The sequence below is a fragment of the Lynx canadensis genome, chromosome B4 (genome assembly GCF_007474595.2).
Source record: "Lynx canadensis isolate LIC74 chromosome B4, mLynCan4.pri.v2, whole genome shotgun sequence".
NCBI lineage: Eukaryota > Metazoa > Chordata > Mammalia > Carnivora > Felidae > Lynx > Lynx canadensis.
In genome coordinates this window covers 37,513,979-37,539,769 of record NC_044309.1, presented here as the reverse complement: position 1 = coordinate 37,539,769, position 25,791 = coordinate 37,513,979, and the positions used below count along the sequence as shown (strand labels likewise).

Sequence of the window (25,791 nt, the reverse complement as noted above, 5' to 3'; positions counted from 1 at the left end):
TGTGTGGCCGTGACGCGGCGCCGGCGGCTGGGAGGGAGGCTGGGCCCGCTGGAGAGGGAGGTGAGCGGATCGCTGGGGCTGCTCGGCTCCTGCGCGCCCTCGCGCTCCCCGCCGCCCGCCGAGGCGCAGGCAGGGCGCAGGCGGCGGCGGGCGGCATGGAGAGCCTGCTGGAGAACCCGGTGCGTGCCGTGCTCTACCTCAAGGAGCTCACGGCCATCGTGCAGAACCAGCAGAGCCTCATCCACACCCAGCGCCAGCGCATCGACGAGCTGGAGCGGCGGCTGGACGAGCTAAGCGCCGAGAACCGCAGCCTGTGGGAGCACCAGCAGCTGCTGCAAGCCCAGCCTCCGCCCGGGCTCGTCCCTCCGTCGCCAGCCCCGCTGCCCGTCACCCCGGCCACAGCCGCCGCCGCCGCCGCCGCCGCCGCCGCTGGGGCCCAGGAACCGCTCCAGAACCACGGACAGCTCTCGCCCGCCGCGCCGCAGCCTGCGCCGGAGCAGCCACCGCTTCAGCACCACGGACAGCTCGTGGTGCAGCCCCAGCCGGGCCCCAGCAGCAGGGCTCACGCACCCCAGTCTCCCCACCAGCACCCAGTGGCGCCCGGGGCCGTCGCCGACAAGGAGAAAGAGCGTCCCCCGAGTTGTTGCACTGCCGCTGGAACCCTCCTTCAGCACAAATCCCCCGCCGCCCTCGGCAAGGGCGTCCTGAGCAGGAGACCCGAGTGAGTGGGGAAGAAGGGATGGGGACTGTTGTGACAGACAGGGAAGCAAATGGGTAAAAGGAGGAGATAAGGGGAAAACCAGGTGCACCTCAGAGTCTGAAGGACTAGAGTAACCTGAAGTGAAGAGATGAGCAGATGCTCGGAGGTAGAAGTGTGTCAAGGAGATTTGGGGGAAAAGAGGGATTGATATCAGTGTTTGAGAGGGCTGAGGGGATGCTGGAGCAAAAGAGAGCATCCAGACCATTACTGGGGGCAAAGGAGGAAAGAAATGGGTTTTAAGTTATCAGGGATACCGGTTTTAAAGAGGACAAGATTGGAAGGAAGTTTTGGTGAAAATTAAACCAAAGAAAAAAGAACAGTTGAATTTTTTTAAGTTAGGAAAAATTTGGAAGGGAGTTTGGGTAGTAAAATTATTTGAATGGAGAGCGAGATATGAAAAAGACAGAGGCTTGGCAAAGAGACATGTTAAGAGCTTTAAAACGGCTAGGGTCTAGGCAGAGTAGAATTGGAATCTGAGAAAATTTAGGATGCAGGGGATACAGTTGAAAAGCAGGTATGATGTGAGAAGGCAGGGGACCTGGAGGTAGAGGAAGATAAAGGGTGAGAGAAAGCATTTCCCAGAGGAACGAGTCTGGCTCTTTAAGTGATGCAGTGGGAGTCAAAGCCAGGAGTGGCTCTTTGGGGGAAGCTTACTCTGCTCTGACCTGAGTGGGCATCTTTCTTCTGAATCCCCATAGAACTAAAGGGGTGCAAAGACACATCCCACCAAGCCGGTGGAGGACTGTGTTGTAGCCTGAGGTCTCAACCTGGCTATAGCTTTTTCCTCTGACTCAAGGAGGATTTCTGTGTAGGGTGGTTGGCAATTGTGGAAAGGGAACAATGATGAAAGGGATAGTTGACAAAAGGAATTGTTGGTATTTGGATGTTTAAATCTCTCTGTTATGGCTGGTGACTGCAAATCTTGTTTCCGCTTGGTTATCTGGTGATAATAGGAATCCTCATGTTGGGTCCTGAGAGAGATATACTCATTAACCCCAGGGAGGGACTCTAGAACCTCAAGCTCTTTACTTTCAGTGTCTGTGAACTAGGGACGTGGGAAGAAGAGATGAAAGAGGACTGGAATATTCCCACCTCTGTACTGGAAAGGCCGTGACATATCAGCTTCCTTCCTCTGATTATACAGGTGATGGGAGAACTGCATGGAAGAACAGCTCAGGGGAAATCAGTACCTAGTCAGCACCTGCCCCTGACAATGGTGATGCTAAAGGAAGAGCGGGGTGGGGAGAGGAAGGAGGAGAGCCAAGAATCCCACCTTCATCCAGTCTCAGCATGTTTTAGGTCTGCAGATACTTGTGAAGATTTGGTGTATTCCTTAAAAACTCATTTTCTCCTCACATCTACATAGTTAGAGAAGTTGGGTCAGGATATGTTAGCTCACAGGGTAGATTTGACTGGAACCATGGGCTCTTAGGGGTGAAGATCCAGGATGATCTGGCTTGGCAGACGTATAGCACTTGATTCAGGCCCCAAGAAAATGCGGCTTTCTTCCCCAGGTCCCTCAATGGCCCATTTGCTCTTCCTTCAGTTTCATGGTTTTCTTTCCTTATCTGGCATAAAAAGCAGAAAGTCAGTTTTCCCTCAGTGCCCATGGTTCAAAAAAGATAATATTCTTACAAGGTATTGCCTGGCTTTTCCCCCAAATGGGGGGGGGGGCGGGGGAAGAACGAGTCCATTCATTTCCCTGGGGGCAGCCACAGTTTCCTGGTAATTATTGTTCTTCACCTGATTCTTCTCCTCATGCCCTTTGATATCTCCCTTCTCTTTCACACTTTCTTTTCATCCCTTCAGGAAGCATGAGCAAGAATGATTTAGTTAATTTTTCTTGGAGGACTTTACTGTGGTCCCCAAAGTAGCTTAGAGAGCCCAAACTCTCCTTCCCAGGTGCTCTTGCTGGGAAACCAGGGATTTAGGAATCACTTGGATTCCTATCCAGCCTCACAAGTCAAAACCAGAGACAAACCATAGTGTCCTCATCTTTTCTTCTCCTTTGTCCTGCTTTTGCTTCCCATAGGAGCAAAACAAAAATAAGAAGTAATTAGAATGGTGGAGGAGAGTGGAAGTTGTTAAAAATCTTTCCCTTAGAAAGTTGTGCCAGGCAATAAGAGGTTAATACCACAAGTGGCTCCTTCCTTCCTCCAGATCCTCCAGCTTTTCCCTCTGCTCTCTCTGAGGCTGGATACCAAGATACTTAGAGAGAATGCCTTACCTCCTCCCTGCAACTCTCTCTCCCCTTGGGTGTGAATCATGGACATCTTGGCTGGCTGAATGCCTTTTGTGCCTTTTGTGCCACTCATTTCTTTCCACGGTTCTGCCTAACTTCAACCTAAGTCCCCCTCCACCCCCACAGAACCTCAGGAATAAATCATTGTTGCTGACTACGTGTTTGGCCCCACCTTGCTTTCTACCCATGACCCCCATTTTGTATGGCTGTCATCCTCTGCCCATACCTCTCGATGGTGCAGGGCTAGATGCAGCCAGCAGGCAGAGAGAGAGAGAGAGAGAGAGAGAGAGAGAGAGAGAGGGAGATCTTTATGGATAGGGTGAGATGAGGAGAAGAGCAGAGCCAGCAGCCCTCTCCCTGGTGTTTCTCCTGGGGAGCTCCCTGCTGAATCAGTTCTCTACTGGGCATGCTGAAGTAGGAAGACGATATGGCAGATGAGGTCTTTGGATCATAATTTTACTGAAATCTTTTCTCATTTTTTACTTGTCCTTCTCTGGCCTCGTTGTAGTAAGAATGCAGCCCTGGTGAGGTTGCTGAGGATTGAGTGCGGGTTACAAGGGCCCAGGCATTGTGTTAGATGCATTATCTTCCCACACGGTTTGTCTCTTATCCTCAGAACTCCTCTTCCTGCCCAAATCCAGGAGAGGCAAGAGCCTTGGGGAACCTGGAACCAAAAAATAATGGATCATTTAATTGTCATCAGATCTGCATTAATATGCAGCCTGGCCTCTCTCCCTTCTTCGCTGAGGGAGATGGGAAGGTGGTGGCCCTGGAGGTCAGGCCAAGGAAGCAATGATGAGGGGGTGAGTGAGTGCAGACATACCATGGAAGAAAGATGCTGGAGGGGTTAATGTTCTTTCTCTGCATGCTTCCTGGCTCTTGCTAAGCTCCAGCCCCCACTGTTTTTGCCTCTTAATGAAAGCAGTGATCTAGCTTCCTCCTCTTTATTTTTTCAATCAAGGCTCACAGCATCTACAGAATTGATTATCCCTTTTCCTGGCTGGAGTCAGAGCCTCAGCCTGATCTGGCAAAGTCTACTTCTTGCCATGGAAGCACATGACCCTCCCTGAGGCTACTGCTTCAGTGTGACCACAGCTCCTCTGTCTGAGCACATGCTTGCACACCCACCCAGCCATGCATTTAGAGCTGGTGGATCCCAGGGCTTTCCCGTGTTCCCCAACCCTTAAGCAGAGGATTACTGGAGGCTGGGTAAGATTCCTGAATTGTGAATCAAATTCAGCTCCTACACCCACCTCCAAGTAGCCATGAAGTCTGGGTGGCTCAGTAGTAGCCCCTGTCCTCTCTTCTCTTCCTTCGTCCTTTGTCTTCCTTTTATACTTTCTCTTCCTCACCACTTTTTCCTTTCTCTTTGTCCTTCCTTCTCTCTTTCCTCTTTCTTCTCTCCCCTCAAACTGTTTCTCTCTCCCATATTTTCTTCCTTCTATCTATCCGTTGGTTCCACGTAAGCTGCCCAGGGAAGTCTCCTCTTCTCTACTCCCATCCTTTAAGCATGAAATAAATCTTAGGTCAATTTTTGAGCTCCATGGTATCATACTGACTGGAGGCTGAAGGATAGTTAGAAAGTCATTAGATGTGCTTCTTAGCCTGTTGTCTAAAATGCTGATTGGAGCAGGTGTCTCTGCTCCTACTGAGTCAGGGTTGTCCTCCTGGAGATGGCAGCTCAAGTCTGGCCCATTCTGAGAGCTATTAAGAGATTGTGAAGGTCTGTCAGTCAGTCAGCTGTATTTTATCTAGTGTCCGGTCCATTCAAAACTGTACACCCTGTGCTGGGGAAAAACAGGAAAGAAGCAAATAGTCCTTGTTCAACATACATGAGACATATATCAAGAAATATCTAAACAAATATAAGCAGATTGCTGCTGCCTAGAGCCACCCTCTATCAGAAGAGAACAGGGTGAAAAGGGGGAGCATATAAGTCATATTGAGAGCCCAGAGAGGTTATCTTGGTTGGAGTCAAGGGTTTATGTCAGGAAGAGTAAGAGCCAAGGGTAGCTGGAAGGAGGACAGAGCCCTGAAGATTCAATTCACAGAGATACCTGTATTGCATATGAACATCATCCCATCCCCTAAAAGTACAGTCCCCCCCTATCCTAATCACCTCCTACTAGGCTAAACCCTTTCAACAAAGAAGGGCCTTGATACTCAGAGTCCTTGTCTACCTGTAGCTGGAAGGCCTGCTTTGCTGGGGAAGCAACGAGAAGGTCAGTGCTCACCAAACTGCATATCCTCCTTTTCTTCCTCTACCCCCAGCAAGAAGAGGACTTCTTGCCGGTCAGCTGGAAAATGGGGCCAGAGTGAAGGCTCACCAAGAGGAAGGAGTGTGTGTCTTTTTGCTCACCTAGAAGCCGGCACAAGTAGGCACTTATAAAGATCCTCTGTCCCCTGCTTGTACAAGAGCCCAGACCACTGCTCTTTCCAATTTTTCATCCAAAAAGAACACAATTCAAGAGAAACAAGTTACCCCTGCTTCAGGGAAAACCCACTGGTCTCTGTCCTCCTCACAAGCTCCCTGTGCCTTGCTCCATCCTGCTCTGTCCTTCCATATCCCCAAGCCCTTCCCAGGCCCACAGAGTTAGCACCATAAGGGCCCCATACAAAGGCATCCTGGAGCATTTTCCTATTGGCCTGAAACCAAGCAAGAGGAGCAGCAGTTGGTTCTGCTGATTCAGCAAATATCTGTGCAGCCTGAGTTTCAAAGGTCACTTACGAGAAAAGGCAGATGGGGTCAGGTCTGGGTGGAGAGCTAATGAAAGTGAGGCTGATATGGGAAAGGAGGGGAAAGGTGGGATCAGCAGTAAGACCTGTGGTCCAGAAAGAGACTTGGATCCTGAATTTAAATCCTGTGTAAAGATTTTTAGACAGACTGACCTTGTTGGGGACCCTCAAAACTTTTCACTGGGGCCCAAACGGACTCTCTATGGCCCTGAACACTAAGCAGCTGCTTAGTAAGGGGGTTCTTATAAGAAGTCCTGGGGACACTCTCATTGCGCCTGGCAGATCCCCAAATGCAAGGCCATCTGGCAGGATTTCCAAGGCTTGGGCGACTGCAGCACCTTCCTCTTCTGCTTCTGGAAAAGCACAAAGTGTAGGTTCTCATACAGGCTGGAAAGGGTTTCTTGTTTCCATGGAGGAAGGTGGTCACCTCCATTTCAAGGAACATGGGCATTAACAAACAAACAAACAAAGATCAGGAATAGAATGAGGGAGAAATTAGGTTTTTCAGGCTAAAAAGAACTTAAGGAAACCACAGGATCACAGAATTTTCAAGACCTAGGTGGTTAAGAACATGGCCTTTGTGGGGCACCTGGGTGGCTCAGTCGGTTAAGTGTCCGACTTTTGATTTTGGCTCAGGTCATGATCTCACAATTTGTGGGTTTAAGTTCCGCATCCGGCTCCATGTTGACCATGCAGAGCCTGCTTGGGATTCTGTCTCCCTCTCTCTCTGTCCCTCCTCTGCGCTCTCTCGAAATAAACATTTACAAAAAAATTTTCAAAAAGAACATGGGCTTTGAAATTAAACAAATCTGGGTATGAATCCTGCTCTAACATCTACGAGACTTTACATTCATTATTTTCCCTCTTTAAGCCTCCGTTTTTTTTCATTTATAAAATGAGAAGTAATATATACGTTGAAGAGTTGTTGTAAAATTTAAAAGTTAAATAGTATCATTTGTTAGTACTGTTCAGGACACATAGTAAGTGCTTAATACATTGTAGTATTTCTACAGATAAAGAAACCAGGGCCTAGGGCCCATCCACAGTCAGACCACAGTGAAAGACTAGAATCCAAGTTCAGGATTCCTCCATCCTTCCAAGCCTGCTTTCCACCTGTGCCCTTTTCTCATCTACCCCTCTACCTTTGGACAATGCATACCCAAGCTATTGCAGATATGAGAATGTGGAGCTTACCCTGAAATGCAGCCAAGCAGGACAAATCCTCTAACCCTTGGTGATCCGTGATGAGGTCCCATGACTTTATAGTTGGGAAATACTTCCTTAAACTCAACTAACTGTCTTCTGTTGCATCATTGTAAGATTATTTGCACTTCTCCTAAGGAAATCAAAGGGATCTGAATTATCACCCAGTGCCCCATGGTGATAAGAATGACCTTGCCCATTTTCTAAGTGGGGAAACCACAGTCTCATCTAGTATATGAACTTGTCAAGGATTAAAGTAAAGGGTGAGGGGAATGGAATCTGAACCAGGAGAATGCTTGCAACTTCCCTGGAATGAAAGCTATATCCATTCTTCCAAATTCTTCCATCCTGGGGATGGAAAGGTAGACCTGCTCTTTGCTTACCTCTGAGGTCAAAAAGTTGCAAACAACAGCAGAGATTGACTGAGAAAAGGAGAGTCTGATGTGTTGTGGGATTTGGGGTGGTGGTTGAGGGGAAAGGCAGGGAGCTGGGGGAGGGCTCTACTTTCTCTGATCAAGCCTAGAGAAAAAAGAACTTTCTTAGATGAAATAACATCTAGGAGAAACAAAGAAACAAACAAGCAAACAAATAAACAGAAAAGAGAGTGGGCTTCTGAAATTCCATCCCAGGGTGGTTGTGACTGTGAGGCCACCACAGGCAAAGCCTGCTATGTGTGGCCCTGGGCACCGTGGGGGCATGGGCTGTTCTGCTGTTGCTCTTTGTTTGGAATATCCCATCTGGGAGGGTTATGTAACTCTGCAGGACCAGTGTATGTGCTGAGTGGTACCTTTTGTCACCAGCAGGCAGTCAGGCTACTGTGGACAGAGGCCATGCAGTCTTGTCCAAGTCCCTGCCCACACTCTGTGCTGGCATCAGGCCATTCCCTCTGGCCACAGCTGTAGGGGCTGGAGGGCTTTAGGAGCTGGATCAGGGTCCTCCTACCCTTAGGGGGAGTCAGAGCTGGAAAGGTACTAAAAAGTCCTTTGGTCCAAACTTCTCATTTGGCAAATGAGAAAACTGTGGCCCGAGAGGTGACTGATGCTTCCAGATGCATCAGTGGCAGAACTGGGCCTAGAACTCATCATCTGGTTCTCCTGACACTATACGGTAATGGGCTGTGGGCGTACAAGGCCAAACCTACAGCTAGTTATGGCGACTCAGGGGACCCAGGGAGGTCTCTGCCTTCAGACTAGCTTGCCTGTGCCAACAACTCCACAATTAGAGATTCCTTACGATACTTCAAGGTTATCCCCCTTGTTAAAATGCAAATTCTCCTAGGACAGGAGAAAAACAACACATTTAGCTATATCAGCCTTCACACTTCAGCATGAAAGAGGTTTTATTTGAGCAGTGTCCAAGAGCCGATTTGATAAGGAAGGAGGATGCCATGGTGGCACCGATTGACTAAGGGACCAGGCATGAGGCTCACAAAAGGTTGAAGGGCTCATGGGGGAGGCTGTTGAAAGCCTAAGTGATTTTCAGCTCTGCTGTATTTTTCAGGGAACCAGCACTGCTTTGCTTGGATCTGGCAAGCGAAGGGGTAGGGGGACCCATGGCACTCCTGCACTGGCGTGTCTTGGAAAAGTAATTATCTGGGTCGTAAAGGGATACTTTCTCAGTGAGCTTCATGTGCAAGTCATAAGGCAGGAACTTAAGGAGCATCCTGACACTTGGTAATCTCTTTTGATCCTTTTTAGGATCTTAAAATACTTTTTTAGTTGGCAACTCTATTGGGGTTTGCTATGCAGTGGGAACCTGTGGACAGGAAGGGTTAACAGAAAGGACAGGTTGGTACTTCATGGGCCTGGAACAAATGGGGGATGAGAGGCTACCTCAACATCTCGTAGGTGCTTGATGAATACTGCCTGAATAAATAAGCTCTTAATATGTACGATCCAGGCCGGCTCAGCAGTTGCAGAGTGGAGGGAGGCAAGGGTATGGTGTCAGAGCTGAAGAAGATCTCAACTGGAGGGGAGGCCCCACAGGGGAAGTAGGTTGTACGTAAGCCCAACAGCCCAGTTTCTGCAGTTAGTATGCGTGAGAACCTAGATCAGTGGCTCAGCTCTTAAGGCCAGTTGGGGAGTGAGAGGCATATGAGGGCTCCTCCCAGCTAATAGAGCCCACCCCCATAGCTATCCATGAGCATGGAGAAGCCTCCCCTCCCACTGCCCCCAGCCTCTGACCCCAGACCAGTCTGGTCCTGAGCCTGGGAAGCTGTGTTAAGAGTTAAGCATGAGAAAGCCCTTTGAGTGTTTCATCTCAGGGCCACCCACACCACCCCCCTGATCTGCCCTTGGCCTTGTCAGAAGGCTGTATAAGAAATAGGCAAAAGGTTTATGATGATGGGAGAGAAAGGAAACCCAAACTGTGGCCATGTGTCCAGGTGGAAAGAGAAGAGAGAGCTGGATTCTGGCCTGGGAGAATGCAATGGGAACCAGTCTCAAGCTCCAGGCCTCTTTACTCCTATTTCTCTACCAGACAGTATCAGCTGTGTTGATGGAAATGTCAGGACACTGCAGGGAGGGTGAGTGGATGTGTATAAGGTGTGGACGTGCTTGCAGGACTGAGTGGGTGCAGCTGTGCATGGGTGAGTGGGTTACTTGGGCTGGGGAAATGGATCACAACGGACACCATATAAAGACATGCAGGTCTCACAGCAGAACTCAGCGGGTCTTCCCCCCACTTCCCCAGGACACCCCGCTCTGTTCATACTGTCAGAACTCTGGGTTCTATCTCCTTTCTCTGCATGACTTACTTCATCTCTCTTGGCTAGCCAGTTTCTGCTGGGTCTTCCCCTCCGTAAAATGGGGTGAGTCTATAATGCCTCCACTCCCTCACTCTGTTGCAGGTGTGAAAGAGACCTGGCCTCCAAAGGCTGTGAGCTCCTGAGAGGAAGGCTGTCTGGAGGGTGGGCAAGTGCAGGGGTTGGGGATCTGAGACTTTCTATTGAGGTACCGTGTTTGGAAGTTCAAGTAGCCTGCAGCGGTGTGATACATGGAAAGCTGCCCTGTGGTTTTCCCTGAACCTGACTTTGAGTAGCTTCGGCCAGGGCCTGGTACCACATGACCTCTCAGGGCTTTGGAGCCATCAGGTCAAACCAGCTGCCTCCCTGCCTCCAACCAGGAATACACTCCCCATCCCAGGCAGAGAGGCAAGGGAATTCCACGATTTCTTCCTTGATAAATGATTCCAATGCACCATGATTTTCATTCAACACATCAGTTCAACCCAGTGATTATTTTAAAGCAGCAACAGCAACACAAACTCTGCAAAGCAGTTGGGAATCTCTTGCTTGTGTCTAGTTTCAGTATTTCCTGTGCACAGTCTGGTCTTTACAGAGATACCCTGGATGCTTCCGAACCGGCTTATTTGGCATCTTTGACATTCTTGGGGCAACTTAAATGCTAAGAGGCAATCAGGGAGGGCCGGGGGCCCAAGGGTATTCCAGAAGCAGGCTGGACTCTGACCGCGAAGTCAGGACCCCTGAGTTCTGAATGCTGTGCCCACCCTCACAGACCCCAAGTATAAGCTTGGTGCAAATCCTTCCCCTTCTCTGGGCCTTGGTTTTTATTTTGATCAAAGGGGACAATCACTCTTTGCTCAGCTCTTCAACTCTGTCTCCCCTCGATTCGCCAAGTCCACGAAAAGGAGAGCTGTTAGGAGGTTGCTGCAGCACGAAGGACCTCGCTCACACGTGAAAAGTGGCTTCCAAATGATAAGAGCCTTAGGAAGGGAGCTCAGGAAGGGGGATAGAGGGAGACTGAATTCACTCTCCCTTTCAAGAAGATAAAGGAGACCCCTGCAGTGTAGGGCGTTCCCTGCAGGTCGGGGAGGAACGAGGTGAATGCTGCAGAGGCTACCAGCTGTAAGTGCCCAAGGAATTTCCACCGGGCTCCCTCTGGATTTTGCATGAAAACCGGGAGCAGCTGGAGGGGAGAGCTCAGGAATCAGGAACCTCTGCCCCCCGAACTCGCTCGGAAAGCCTGGGGAAAGCCCTTCCTCCTCTGGCCGCTTCCCCGGGGGCTTCTCCATGGGGAGGGCGCGTGCCGCCGGGCTTTCGGCTGCGTGGGCGGCTTGGCGAGCTGCTGACAGCAGGATGGAACCTCCGGCCCCCGCGCCGCGCCCCGCCCCGCGCCGAGCTCTGCGCTCCCCCGCGGGGGCGGGCACCCCGGCCGGGGGAAGCCGCGCGCCCCCCGCCTCCCGCGCGCACGCGCCCCGCGCCCCCAGCCCTCCCCCGCCCGGCGCGGCGCCGCTGAGTCACCGGCTCCGGAGGCGCAGCCTTGGCACCTGTGCGCTCGGGCTCGGCCCGGCCCGCTGCGCCCCCGCCCGCCTTCCGGGGGCCTGGCCGCGCTCGCGCTGCCGGCCTCCGCCTGAGGCCGCCCTGCCCCTCTCCCTGGTCCCCTCTCCCCGCGCCCCCGCCAGTCTCTCGAGTGTGACCGTTCCCCTCGGTATCTCTCCGCCCCGCGAGCGCACCGCCGCCCGCCCACGGCGTCTGGGAGCGCCCCCGGCGCCACCGCCGCCCGCGCCTTCCCGGGAGCCGAGGGGGAGGTCGGGGGGCCTCCGTGCTGCGTCACCATGCGGCCGCTGCTGCTCCTGCTGCCGCCGCCCGCGGCCCTGCCGGCTCCCCCCCCCCCCCGACCATGACCTCTCCGCACGAGGGTGCGGATCCTTTCCCAGGCCTCCCTCCGTAGGCCCCAGCCCAGGCTGGTGTGAGTGGATCCCCTTTGGAGAAGGGGAGAAGGCGGGGGCGGCTTCAGGGATCAGGATGGTGCCACCGAGGTCCGACTTCTACACAGCATCCACCTCCCCTAGCTTCCCATGTACCCAAGACATGTCGGCGAGAGAATCCCGGCTGTAACTTAGCTTCCCGTGTTTATATTTGTGCTTTATAGGATCACATAATCTTGGGATTCTGGCCCAACCTATGATGAAGCATATGGCTTCATTTGTAGCACTAGGTTTGAATCCTGACTCCGTCATGAGCTGATACTCAGTAGCGACAGGCTTGGTTTTCGTATCTGTAAATGCGGATAGGGATAGTCCTAGCTTCATAGGATTGCTGTGGAAATTAAGAGGAAATGCCAATAAAGCACCAAGCAAGGCAAGTGCCTGGCACACAGTAAGGACTCAAAAGAGCATAGTAGTTGCTGTTATTTTTAGGACCTTTGGAGTCAGAAAGTGGTTTTTGAAGGTAGAGCGCTCTTCCTTACCTCCCTGTGGCTTCCAGAGGGTGCAGAACAGGACGACTTCTTCACAATCCCTCAAACATTTGAAGAAGGGTCATCTCTTCCTTTCCTTGCCTTCCTGTCCATGATCCACACCCACCCGCCACGCCTGTCTTTTTTTTTTCTTTCAGAAGAACACACCTAAGCCTACCACTTCCTGTTCCACGTGGCTTTGTGGGTCGCTCTGTGTGGCCACCTCATCACTGCTTTCTAGAACGCAGGAGCTAGGAATGAGTCCTTAGCCCATGGAGGTATGGGCAGACCAGCCTGGGCACAGGGAGCCCCTCCCTCACCCTGTACCAGCAGGGCAGGTTCTGGATCCTGCCCAGCTTTGGATGGCACCTGGGAACCCACTGGCTTTCTCAGCCCCTGGCCACAAGTGGGACCTATCAAGTGAGGTCAGCGAGGGCTGAAGGACTCTGTCCTCAGACTTCTGGTGGCCTGTACTTGTGCAAGTGGCTTTCGTTTTAACACCAAAAATGCTGAACGTTTCACCTGGCCCTGTTGGTTTTCATTTTGTTAATTTATTTGTGCTCTTTTTAAAATTTAAATTACCCTTGGGGCTCCTGGGTGACTCAGTCACTTAAGTGTCAGATTTGGGCTGAGGTCATGATCTGTCGGGTTGCTGAGTTGGGGCCCTGCATCAGGCTCTGTGCTGACAGCTCAGAGCCTGGAGCCTGCTTCAGATTCTGTCTCCCTCTCTCTGCCCCTCCCCCATTCATTCTCTCTCTCTCTCTCTCAAAAATAAAATAAACATTAAAAGACTTAAATTTAAATTACGCTTTTCAAATAAATAATACATAGCACAAAATTAAAAAATGCAGGAGTTGATAGTGAAGTGTCTCCCCACCCCATTTCCAACCCCTTCATCCCCATTGCCACCCCCAAGAACTACTGTTAGCAGCTTCCCATGAGTCCTTCCACGGATAGTCCATGTACATTCAAGCAAATACACACACACACATACATAAATGTTTGTATATATTTGTGTTTATGTGTGTGTGTTTCTTTTTACACAAATGACAGTAAGCTATATGCTGTTCTGCACCTTGCTTCCTCCGCCTAATATCCATTTGGTGATCCTTCCATATTCAATATAAAAAGAGCCACCTTATTCTTTTATAATAGCTGTAAAATATGCCATTGCATGGCTGCGAATCTGAATTCTTTCTTCTTGTCTGCTGAAGTTTGGAAGGCAAGCTCTGGGTAGCCTGCTTCTGTGTAATTCTTTGGGGTGTGTTTTTCTGAGAGGTGGGTGGGTAGGCACACATTACCTAGGAGGGCTATTTCAACTCGGACCTCCATCAGCTGCTGTAGTCTCCTGCAGACATTGGTAAATCGTGGTGGAAATAAGATTCAGGAAGTGTACTTCCTCACCTGAAAAGTCTTCACCACTCTTTTAGCTTGGCTCCCTTTGTTGCCTACGGCCATCAGGATTGGGAGAGCTGCCAGGGTGTTATAATCTCCTTCATATGAGCTGAAGGTGAGTCCTAAAGCCCCACCTCCTTCAGGAAGTCTTCCTGGACTGACATGAGGAAGAAACTGAGGTTCTCATCACCACTCTCCCTACCTCCCACCCCTGACTGAGTATACTCCAGTCCTTGCAAAGTATGAAATCAATTCTTTATTCCTTGGTTTAAAAGTGCTTGTTTTCTTCTCTACATAAGTGTATATTCATGGCATGTGTGTTCTTTCACTTAACAAATATTTGATTGTCTACTGTGTGCCAGTTACTACTGTTCCAGGCACTGGGGTACAGTGGTGAACAAAATATCCTCAACTCCCTTTGTGAAGCTGACAGACCAAAAACTAAGCAAGATTAAGAATGAAACCATACAGCACATCTGATGGGAGGGGTGTTCTGGAGAAAAATAAAACAGAGAAGGGGACCTGGGAGTAAGGGGGTTTACAATTTCAAACAGGGGACCCTGGGAAGGCCTCCCTGAGAAGATAAGACCTGAGCAAAAGGCCTGGAGGGGGGGATTCTGTGCCATCGGGTTGGGGGGTGGGGTGAGCGCTCACAGCAGAGGCAGAGTCCTGGTGAGAGAACCCACCTGGTTGTTCAAGTAAGACAGGAGCAGAAGGACTGCAGGGAGAGTAGTCTGAGGCAACATTGGAAATGTTGGTGGGGCGTGGGGAAGGTGGGAGAGTGCAGGGGTGCAGCAAATCCTGCTCACCTGGGATCCATCAGGCTGTTTGGAAATGTGTGGGGATCTTCTAGTTGTTACAATGGCTGACAGGGTTGATGGGGAAGTGCTGAGGGGCAAGGAATACACTTAACATCCTATAGTGCACAAGACCGTTGCCATGGTGAAGTATGTTCCTGCCCAAAACACCAATGTTTCTTTTTTTTTCTTTAAAGTTTATCTTGAGAGAGGCAGGGACAGCACAAGTGGGGGAGGGGCAGAGAGAGAGGAAGAGAGACATTTCCAAGCAGGCTCCATGCCCTCAGCGCAGGGCCTAATGCAGGGCTCAAACCCAAGAACTGTGAGATCGTGACCTGAGCCCAAACCAAGAGTCGGATGCTTAACCGGCTGAGCTACCCAGGGGCCCCCAAATACCAATGTTTCTTGTTGAGAAACACTGATAGGGTCTTGACGTGCATTGTGATGAGTTTGGCTTTTACTTTCAGAAAAACTGGGTTAAAAGGAACCTTGGCTGCTGGGTTGAGTTTCAGTTGAGAATAGCCTGAAGAGGAAGAAAGCCAGAAGCAAGGACACAGGCAGGACATTGTGGTAAGGTCCAATCGAGAGATGGAAGTGGTGTGAACCTGGGGTAGGAGCAGTGACGGTGGTGACAAGCAGTCGAACCAGCAGTATTTCCTGAAGGATCAATGCGGTGTGTGAGAGAAAGAGGATTTGAGGGTGAGTCCAAGAGTTTGGGCTAAAGTTATTGGAAGGAGGAGATGGGGAAGTCTGGACAGGGAGAGACGAAAGGTGAGGTCTCAGACATGTTAAGTTTGGGATGTAGACGCCCAAGTGGAGACAATTAGTAGGCATTTGGAACGGACTGGACGTATAAATTTGGGATGGCTTTGAAAGCCCTAAGACTGGATGACATCCCCAAGAAGCGAGAAAATACTAAAGAGGACTAGGGATGGAGCCTTGGAGCACGCCAGTTTCAAGAGAAAGGCTGGAGAAGTGTGCAGTGTCCTAGCACAGAGGTGTTTCAACCAGGAGGGGAAGAAGGTGGAGGCAAGCCCTGGAGTAGGGTGAGAGACGAGAACTGCCGTCAGCCTTAACAGTATTGAGGTAATCAGTGACCTTGAAAAGCATAGCTTTGGTAGCATCACGGGGGAGCTTGATTAGTGTGGGTGTAAGGAAGAAGGGAAAAGAGACAAATCAACCAAATGTGAGGTGTCGAACTTGAGTAGGTCCTAATTTAGGCCAAACAACTCTAAAAAGACATTTTTAAGGCAAACAGAGAAATTTGAACACAGATAATGGAGAATTATTAATTTAGTTAGGTATAATAATGATCCTCTTATTGTATCTTTTTTAAAGTTCTTATTTGTTAGAAATATATTCTGTCTAAAATGATATTATTTCTGGGGTATGCTTTAAAGTCCTCCAGCTGGGGCGCCTGGGTGGCTCAGTTGGTTAGGAGTCTGACTTGATTTTGGCTCAAGTCATGATCTCACAGTCATGAGATTGAACCCTGTGTTGCGCTCTGCTCTGGACGTGGAACTTGCTTGGGATTCTCTCTCTCCCCGTCTCTCTGTCCCTTCCCCTCAAAAATAAAATACTCCTGCAAAAACTATTGGGGTAAAAGATTGGTAAAATGTATGTTTGAAATTTCCCTACTAAGAACTTTAAAGGATGACAGAACAAGAGGAACAGTAGACAGTGAGTATAGAAAAGTCTTTGATGAATTTTCTTATAAGGAAGAGTAAAGTAATGGGTTGATAACTGGAGGGGGACATGGGTTTAAGACAGAAGACCGCTCTGGAAGGTGGGAGAAATCACACATTTGTTTCCATCATGCAACAGGCGACTATACTTGCTGACCATCTGCCACAGAATGGCCCTTAGCTGAGCCCTGTAGGGAAACTGAGGATGACTGCATCACTAGAGGGAAGCCGCAATAATTTAATCAAAGTGAACATTTTGTCATGCGCTTGCTATGGGCTAGGCACCGGGTTAAGTGCTTTACAGACTTATCCTTGTATATGTGCTGATGACTGCTACAGTGGGGGATGAGGCCAAAGAGGTTAGGTAAGTTGTCCTAGGGCAAGCAAGCGTCACGAGGTGGTATCCACACCCAGACCCAGGCAGTGTGATTCCAGCAGTTGGTATCTTCACCTCTGCTCTCCACTGCCTTCCTGCAGATGATGCAGTAACAGGTATCCAGATGGCTAAGAGATGCACTCGCCCCTGACTCCGCCCTGGAGACTGTCATTCACAAGGCGGTTAGTGGAGGGAGGGCAGCCGAAGGTTTTTTAAATGAAACTCTCAGGATTCTGATGCTGCTCCCTGCTTAAGAACCATTAGAATAGATCGGCCCAAGCACACTCATTTATCAACACATATACACAAATATTCACATGAGTGCTGTGAATAATTAGACTAGCTAGGGGCTGGGAAAATATTAAAAGATAATGAACTATGCTGTATAGGAAAGAGGAAGGTGGAGAGAGGGGAGCTGAGCACATTACTGTTACTTAGGGATGGAAAAATCTTATTTAGTTGCCTCAAGGGCTGGAGTCATATCTGTATATTCATTTAGCAAATATTTATTGGGCACCTACTGTGTGTCAGGCTCTGCTGCAGGCGCTGGGAATTCACAGTCAGACAAAGACTCTGCCATCACGGAGTTCATATTCAAGAGAAGACAGGTATTAAACAAGAAAATGACCATATGTGTGTGCATATAAACTCATAAGGACTCTGAGGGATAATAAGGGGATGACTGGGGGGGAGGGTAGTTTTGCTAGGCAAGACCTCACCTAGAGATTAAATAAAGCTAGGGACAGAGCCATGTGAAGACCTGAAGGGAAAACATTCTGTGCAAAGGCCCTGGGGCTGGAAGACATGGATGTATTCAAAAAATAAAAGAAGGGAAGGGGGTGGGAGAGATGGGGTTGGAGGGTCAGATGGGGCTTCCAGAGGAGTCTGGGGGGTGAGAGACAAATGGGAAGACATGGGGGTGGAACTTTGAACAGGGAAGGGTGCACTACTGTGGCAAACTGAGTTGGGAGTTCAAAGAGCAGAAGAGGGAGAGCAGTTCAGCAGAGAGAGCCCTAGAGTGCCATTCCCAATCATCTGCTATTCAGTCATTTATTCCGTCTTTCTTTCAATATCCGTGTGCTAATTTCTGCTATGTGCTCGGCATTTATGTCCATCTACCACCTCATTTTATCCACACACCCCTGATGGGAAGGTATTATTATCCCTATTTCACAGGTGTGATAACTGAGGATCAGAGAGGTTAAGGTGGCCCACCCAAGGTCACACAGTAAGGTGGTGTCTTCAAGATTCCCATGCAAGCTTTAGCCTCTCATACCCTGACATAGCCATCCCCACTCTAGGGGAGTCCTCTGCAGCATGAGAAGCGCTTCCCCTAGGCAAGTCCTGATGGGGAACCTGGCTCAATGTTCAGGGACAAAAAGGTTGGTGGCACCATGCCCATGTGACAGTTGTTCGTGTTGCTGCAGCTCTGAACTTGGCCTTTGGCCCACTCATCTCTGCCATGCCACACAGGACTAGGCTAGAGGACTGGCAGAATGCCACCCACACATAGCCACAGATGGATGATTTGTAGGTCCCCATGGAACATCATATCCTTCCAGGACCCACATGGTCAGGAGGGTTCATGTAGGGGCTAGAAAATCCTTGGGCTCTGTGGTGTGTGTGTGTGCACGCACATGACTGCACATGCAGAGTTGTATGTGAAAATATGTATATATGTCTATGTGTGTCTACATACGCAAGAGTGAATGCATGTGCATTCGCGTATTGTGTGTGCATAGGTTTTGTGTGCATAGGTTTGTGTGTGCATAGGTTTGGGGAGTTTCTATTGAGTGTGAGACTTGGAGTATATTTAGGAACCATGTGCATTTTTGTGAGAGTTGTGGGTGTGTTCACAAAATGAGGTGTGCGTGTTAAGGAGTGTGTGCACATATGTGTGTGCACAATGAGGAGCATGCATGTATATTTATGTGTGTATGAATCTCTGCACTCCCAAGCAAGTGTCTGTAAGCACACTGAGTGTTGGTGTGTAGCTGGTTCCCAGAAGCAGTGAGTGTTTCTGTGGGTTTGTGAATTGGGTTGCAGCACATGAGCAGGGCAGGTGGCTAGGAGGTAGTTGAGGTACAGGATTGGGGATTGGCTGGATGGGGTTTTATGTTTCTGTCTAACTCCAAATCTGACTATGCTATAGAGGGCAAGATCAAGGCTCTTGCTGTCACAGCCCAGAGGCCATCTCCCCTGAGATGCCTGCCTTGGGGTTGTAGGGCAAGGCAGGAGCGAGTGCCAGGATGCAGTAGACAGCAGTGGCGGGGCATGGGGCTGGAGTCTTAGCTGTGTCTCAGGAGTCATCAAACCTCCCTTGGCCTTAATTTCCTCATCAGGTACATGGCATTAATATTAATATTAATTATTTTTATAATTACATACTATGATTATTTTTACTACCATTATTCACTGGGATTATTCATAGGGCACTCAAAAATGTTACGGTAAATCAGAAACACTGACAAATGCAGCCATTGTTATTGACCAGGATCTGCCTTCACCGTTCCTGGAAAAAGCAGTGAATGCCCACAATTGACTAAGAGTGGGTGAGTAACACTGTGTAGGCGTGCTTCTCTGGTACGAGGCAGGATGTGGTGTGAAGCAGCCTCTGTGGCTGGCATGGGCTGGGTGGCTCCGATCCGTCCTCTCAAGCTGGCTGTCCCCTGTAGCCAGGCACCTGTCTGCCAGGTAATAGAGAGATCTCTCATGAGAAGAGCTGGTGGGATGCAGCCGAGCGCCTGGCTCTGTAATTCTTGCTGAGCCGCCCAGCCTGGCACCGGGAGTTCTGCTGGCTGGCTCCCTACAAAGACGGCTGGACTTCAAACAAGTAGGCTTCAAGATAGGCTACTGAATGGCTCGGGGGTTGCTGGCAGGGCCACCGTGCTGGGCAGGAAGGAGAGAGGGCAGCAGGAAGCTCAGGGGCTCAGAGGAAGCCCTCATGCCTGAGGCGTGGCTGGGTTGGTGAGCGTGGAGGGAGGAGGAGGTTGGGGTCCCCTGGCACACTCAAATGAGAGACCGACTTTCCTGGTCTGAGTTAGGCTTCCCCCAGACTGCCACGTTGATGCCAAGGCTATGTGATATTAAGCAAGTATCCTGTTTCTCTGAGCCTCCTCATCTGTAAAATGAGGATTAAATTGAGGCAACGTCTGGAAAGGGCTTTGTACAGCTGCATATTTGATAATAATGGTGGACAGGTCTCTGTGGCATGTACTTGGGCTTTTGTTGACATATGTACGCGTTTCACGAATGTGCATGTTTAATTCCCCGTTTTTCTCCAGCACCCTCGGTAATAGGGACTTTATTCACACATTGAGTCAGCAAATGATATCTACTGCATGCCACGAGCCAGACTGCATGCCATCCTGGATGGAGAAGCTAATTGGTCCCAGGCGCTGCTCTGCCCTGTAGAACTCACTCTAGTATAGGGAAAGGCATATACATGAACACTGGTGACGCAGCGTGGAAAAAATTGATGGTGCAGCCCACTGGGGTTGGAAGGAGGCTGGCATGGGAATCCAGAGATAAGAGGGTCCAGCCCAGACAGGGGCAGGAGCTGAGGCCAGCAGGGCTGGGGTGCAGGCACAGCAGCAACGGGGGAAGGCTTTGCAGAGGTCTGGGTGCTGGGCCCTGGAGGGTGGGCGGAACCTGGAGATCTGGAGATCAAGGCAGCCTGGGATTTCTGGTGGAGGTATCCGTGCATTTCACTCTGTTTCCTAATGATATAATTCAGAGATGGATAGGGGCTGTTATTGCAAGACTTTGCATGCAACTCCAGGGCTGGGAGAGAGGAATTCTGGATCTAGGGACAGCAGGGACATATTGACGTGGCCAGGCACACTTCTGAGCTTTTTAGATATATTGGTTCATTGAATCCTCATGCTAACCCTTGAGGTAGATGCCATTAGCATCCTATTTTACAGTTAAGGAAACTGAGGCTCAGCAGGCCAACCTATTAACTAGAAAGTAGCAAAACCAGACTCTGGAGTCTGGACTTGCCGTGGCCTGTATTGGTGCATGGTCCCCGTATCGGTGCATGGTACGGACTTCGATTTTGACTCTGCTCTCTGCTAAGCATTGCACTAGCATGACATGGGTTATTTTGTTTGATCTTCACAATAACCCTATGAGGTAGCTTCCTTTATGATCCTCCCTCCTCACAGCTGAAAATCTGAGGCAGAAGAAGGTCAGATGATCTGCCCAAGATCTCACAGCCATCCCAGTGGAAAGGTAGGGCCTGAATGCACGTCTTCCCAAACCTCCAGCCTGCTTGCTTTCCATGGGACTATGCTACTTCCTGTAGTTTAAGGGGCCTTGATGGAATTCTTCCCTAGAGTATGTGGCTCCCTCACTGCTCCATGCCAGTGCACCCCTAGGACCCGAGGACCTCAGTTCAATACTCATTCCACCCCTTACTGGCTGTGTGACCTCAGGGTAACCAGGTCACATCTCTGTTCCTCATCCGCAAAGGGGAATAACTGGCTCTAACTCACAAGGTGGTACAAAGGGTAAAAGATAGGTGAGAAAATGCTATATAAACTGTGAAGTGCTGTAAAGAAGGGAAGAGACAGCAGCACTGTGTGCCCATCACTGTGGTGAAGGTGACTGATGAGGACTGCACAAGGCAACACCAGCAAAAATAACCAAGTGGGATCACATCAGACTAAAACGCTTCTGCACAAAGAAAACCCTCAACAGAGGGAAAAGGCAACCTACAGAGTGGGAGAAAATACTTGCCAAACATATGTCTGATGAGGGGTTAATATCCAAAATCTATAAGATCCCCAAACATCTGGCTAAAAAATGGGCAAAGGACCTGAATAGACATTTTCCAAAGAAGACATATGAATAGCCAACAGGTACATTAGAAAAATGCTTGGCACCACTAGTCGTTGGAGATATGGACATCAAATCCCCAATGTATCCCATCACCTCATAGCTGTTAGGATGGCCATCATCAAAGAGGCAAGAAATAACAAGTGTGGGTGAGGTTGAGGGTGGAAAGGGGGCCCTGTGCACTGTTGGTGGGGTATCGGCTGCAGCCACCATGGAAAACAGCATTTTCTCAAAACCTTAAAGATATCATACCATATGATCCAGCGATCCCACGTTGGGTATTTACTTGAAGGAAACTAAAACTGAATCTGAAAGAAATATCTGCACTCCCCTGTTCATTGCAGCATTATTTATAGGAGCCAAGATAGGGAAACAGCCTAAGTGTCCACCAACAAATGAATGAATAAAGAGTGTGCTGTAGATATACACTGAAATATTATTCAGCCATGAGAAAGAAGGGAATCCTGTCATTTAAGACGACATGGATGGACCTTGAGGGTATTACACTGAGTGACATAAGCCAGACAGAGAAAGACAAATACTGCATGGTATCACTTATGCATGGAATCTTAAAAAAAAAAAAAAAAATGTCAAACTCAAGAGTAGCACGGTGATTGCCAAGGGCGGGGGGCTGGTGAAAATAGGGAGAGTTTGGCAAAAGGGCACACCCTTTGAGCTGCAAGATGAATCAGGCCTGAGGACCTCATGTAAAACATGGTGACTATACCCAGGCCGACTCTGCTGTCGGTTTAGCAAGCAATGAACAGGTAATCAGTGGCAGGCCCTGTGCACGTGCATAGGGATATAGACACACACAGGGCCCAGAGTTGGCCATTTGGCTGGAAAATGGAACAACTAATTCAAGAATGGAGCGACTGCCATTTATTATACACTACTGTGGGCTATGGGCAAAATTCCTAAAGTATATTTTCTCATTGAGTTCCTTCAACTATCCAGTGAGGTACTACTATTATTATGTCCATTTGAGTGATAAAGGAAGATGTTCAGAGTGGTTAAGAGACTTTCCCAAAGTCACAAAGCTTAGTAAATGGCAAAGGAGCTATGTACGTCCAAGTCCTCCTGATTCCAAGCCAAGGTCTTTCCCCTGTGCCTGCCACCTCCATGAAATGAAAACACTTTTTCAGAAGGGCACTGTGGTGGTCTGAGACATGGACTGGGAGGTGGAGCTGAAGTCAGGAGGCCATAACAACGAGTGGCTCCACCCCGGTGTGGCCTTCGGTCTGCCTCATGCACAAGGAGCTCTTGTGCCGGTTGCTTCTTACGACACTCAAAGCAACGCAGTGAGGGAATGGGTTTCACAGATAAGGGGAGAAGCTCAGAGAGCTCAAGTGACTTGCCCAAACCACACAGCTAGATGTCTTTCTGGAACTTGCACCCAGGCCTCCTATTTGGCTGACTGCACATCTCCAGCTCTTTCCGTGGCAGTAAAATAACTTGGGGGCTAGAACCAGGCCTGGGTTCAAGTCTTACCTCAACATCTTCCTAGCGTTGTGACTTTGACCATGTTACTAAATTTCTCTATTCATCTGTAAAATGGGAATAATAATATCTACCTCTCCAGTCCATCATTTCATGGTTATCGTACATCAAGTTTCTAGCAGGCAGGAAGTGCTCAACGAGTAAATGAACAAGCAAGCAGTTATGGAGTGTTATTGGCTCTGAGCTCTGTCGGGGAGAGAAAGGAGGAGAGGTGACCCTTTCTGTTAGGAAGAGAATACCCTGATGCCTTTTTAAGGAGATGTGAAGGGAGATGGGGTCCACTGTTTCTCATTTGAATTGAGTGAAAAACTTGCAAAATCCACATGTAAGTAACTACAAGCCACTTCCTTTCTCTGCCCCTGGCTGCTGGATCATCTGTAAGCACTTGCCTTACTAAGATCTTTCCAAAGCCTTCTGTGGAAGACTGTGCAGTGGCAGATTGCACCAATGAGCAAAGAAAATCTACCCCTTCGTCCGTTGCCTCCATGCCTGGAAGAGGGGGTGGGGGCCCAGGAAGAGGAAGTCAAGATGGCACCCTGGTAGGTCTCTGCTTGCAATAGCGCTGTGGTTGCTGAGTTCCTCAGTGACGAGGACTAATAATATCAATAATAGTCATTATAAGATTTTGCATCTGTGCAGGGTTTATTATGTTTCTCCCAAGGCAGTTTCACATTCAAAGTCTTATTGAATCCTTATAATTCAGTGACATAAACAGGGCAAGAATAAGAGCCTCATTTACCATGACTTGACCTTCCAGAGGGCCCACAGTTTTGAAAGGGGAGCTGGGTCTCCAGCTTAGCACTGTTACCACTGCACTTCTCAGGGGCTCTCGGCCCCAGGCCCAGCTCCAAAATTTCCCCCATTCAACCATCCCCACCCCCAGTTTCTCATTGTCCTATTTTCTGGCCCCCTGGACTCCTTTTGGCTCAGTCATGAGCCATCTGGTCTCTGAAAATCCAATCTAGCGGTTGAAGGAAAGGAAAAATCCGGTGTTTTTTATTGCTGCTTGGAGGGGGGTTAATAATTAGGTGATCTGGGGGCAATGGGAGGAAGAAAGTTAGAAAAGAAATTATTCTAAGGCCTCTTGATGAAGTATCAAGAAGTGAGAAGGGGGAGAAAAAGATTTTAGTCTTAAAAACATCAGCTGTATTAAGGCACAAGTACATACAATGAAATTCACTGACTTCAAGTGTATGGGTTTAGACAAACTGTCTACAGTTCTGCAACCATGACCTCAATGAAGCTATAGAACATTTCCCTCACCCCGAGGACTCCTTGTTCCCTTTTGCAGTTCACTGTTTCCCTCCCTTATCACTGAGACTGATCTGATGTCACTGTTGTTATATTGCTCTTTCTAAGAAGTCATACAAATGGAAGTCATACAATGTGTAGACTTTTGTGTCCAGCTTCCTCCATTTAGTATGATGCTCTTTTGAAATTCATCCACGTTGGTGCACATATGAGTAAGCTTGTTCATTTTATTGCTGAATAGTATTCCATTGTATAGATATACCACAATTTGCATTTACCGGTTAATGAACATTTAGGTTGTTGCTGTTTTTTTTAAAAACATGTATTTTTATTTTATTGATAAAAACTGGCTCTACATACATTTAGAACGCCTGGACCATATGTGTGCAGGATAGATCATTTCCTGAATTTATAGACAGTGCTTGGTGAGGACATGTACCTGTGCCCTCCTTGTATTAACTCTGGGCCAGTTCTACTCCCTCCTACTCCTCTGGCCAAGGTGCAGATGCTCCCAAAGTGGGAACCACTCATTTTAGTCACATGGTTTAAGACATGGATATTCAAACCAAAATATGGTGTTTAACTTTATTCATTGTATTTTATTTTACTCTGGTAAGAACACTTAACATGAGACCTACTCTCTTCAGTTTTTAAATGTACAATATAGCCTTGTTAACTACAGGCACAATGTTGTACAGCAGATCTCTAGAACTTACTCATCATGTGTAATCAAAACTATGCCCACTGGTTAGCAATTTCCCATTTCCCCCTCTTCCCCAGCCCCTGGTAACCACCATTCTAGTCTCTGATTTTATGAGTTTGACTATTTTAGTTACCTTCCATAAGTGGGATCATGCTGTATTTGTCTTTCTGACTGACTTATTTTACTTAATGTCTTCAAGGTTCATCAATGTGGTCATGTATTATAGGATTTCCTTCTTTTTAAAGTTTGAATGGTATTCTATTGTATGTATATACCACATTTTCTTTATCCATTTATTCATTGATGGACACTTAGATTGCTTATAATCTTGGCTATTGTGAATAGTGTTGCATTGAATATTGGGGTGCTAATATCACTTCAAGATCCTGATTTCAGTTCTTTTGGATAAATACCCAGAAGTGGGATTTCTGGATCATATGATAGTTCTATTTTTAATTTTTTGAGAAACCTCCATACTGTTTTCCATAGCAACATTTTGCATTCTCACCAACAGTGTACAAAGATTCCAATTTCTACACATCCTCCTCAACACTTGTCATATACATATGTTTTGATGAAAGCCATCATAACGGGTGAGGTGATACCTCATTGTGGTTTTGATTTGTATTTCCCTGGTAATGAGTCACATTGAGCATCTTTTCATATACCTGTTGGCCTTTTGTTTGTCTTCTTTGGAGGAATGTTTCACTTAGGTAAACTCAACTCAGCTCATTTTTAATTGAGTTATTATTTTTTTTTTGCTCTTGAGTTGTAGGACTTTCTTATATATTTTGGAAATTAATTGCTTATCTGATACATGGTTTGCAAATATTTTCTCCCATTCCGTATGTTACCATTTCACTCTGTTTCCTTTCTGGCTTAATGTAGTCCCACTTGTGTATTTCTGTTTTTGTTGCCTGTGGTTTAGGTGTCCTATCCATGAAACAATTGCCAAGGCCAATGTCGTGAATCTTCCCCCGGTGTTTTTTTCCTTCTAGGAGTTTTATGGTTTCAGGTCTTATGTTTAAGTCTTTCATCCATTTTGAGCTGCTTTTGTGTACAGTAAGATACAGATCCAAATTCATTATTTTGCACGTGGATATCCA

At 48.4% G+C, this 25,791-nt stretch overlaps 1 protein-coding gene across 1 annotated transcript in view; it reads left to right on the top strand.

The window, feature by feature from the left end:
* The first annotated feature begins 155 nt into the window (after positions 1–155).
* Positions 156–25,791, top strand: part of IQSEC3 (IQ motif and Sec7 domain ArfGEF 3) — a 108,372-nt gene continuing 82,736 nt past the window's right edge. The window contains exon 1 of the mRNA XM_030322638.1: positions 156–721. Within this exon, the coding sequence (XP_030178498.1) occupies positions 156–721 (566 nt within the window). The remainder of the gene's footprint in view (positions 722–25,791) is intronic.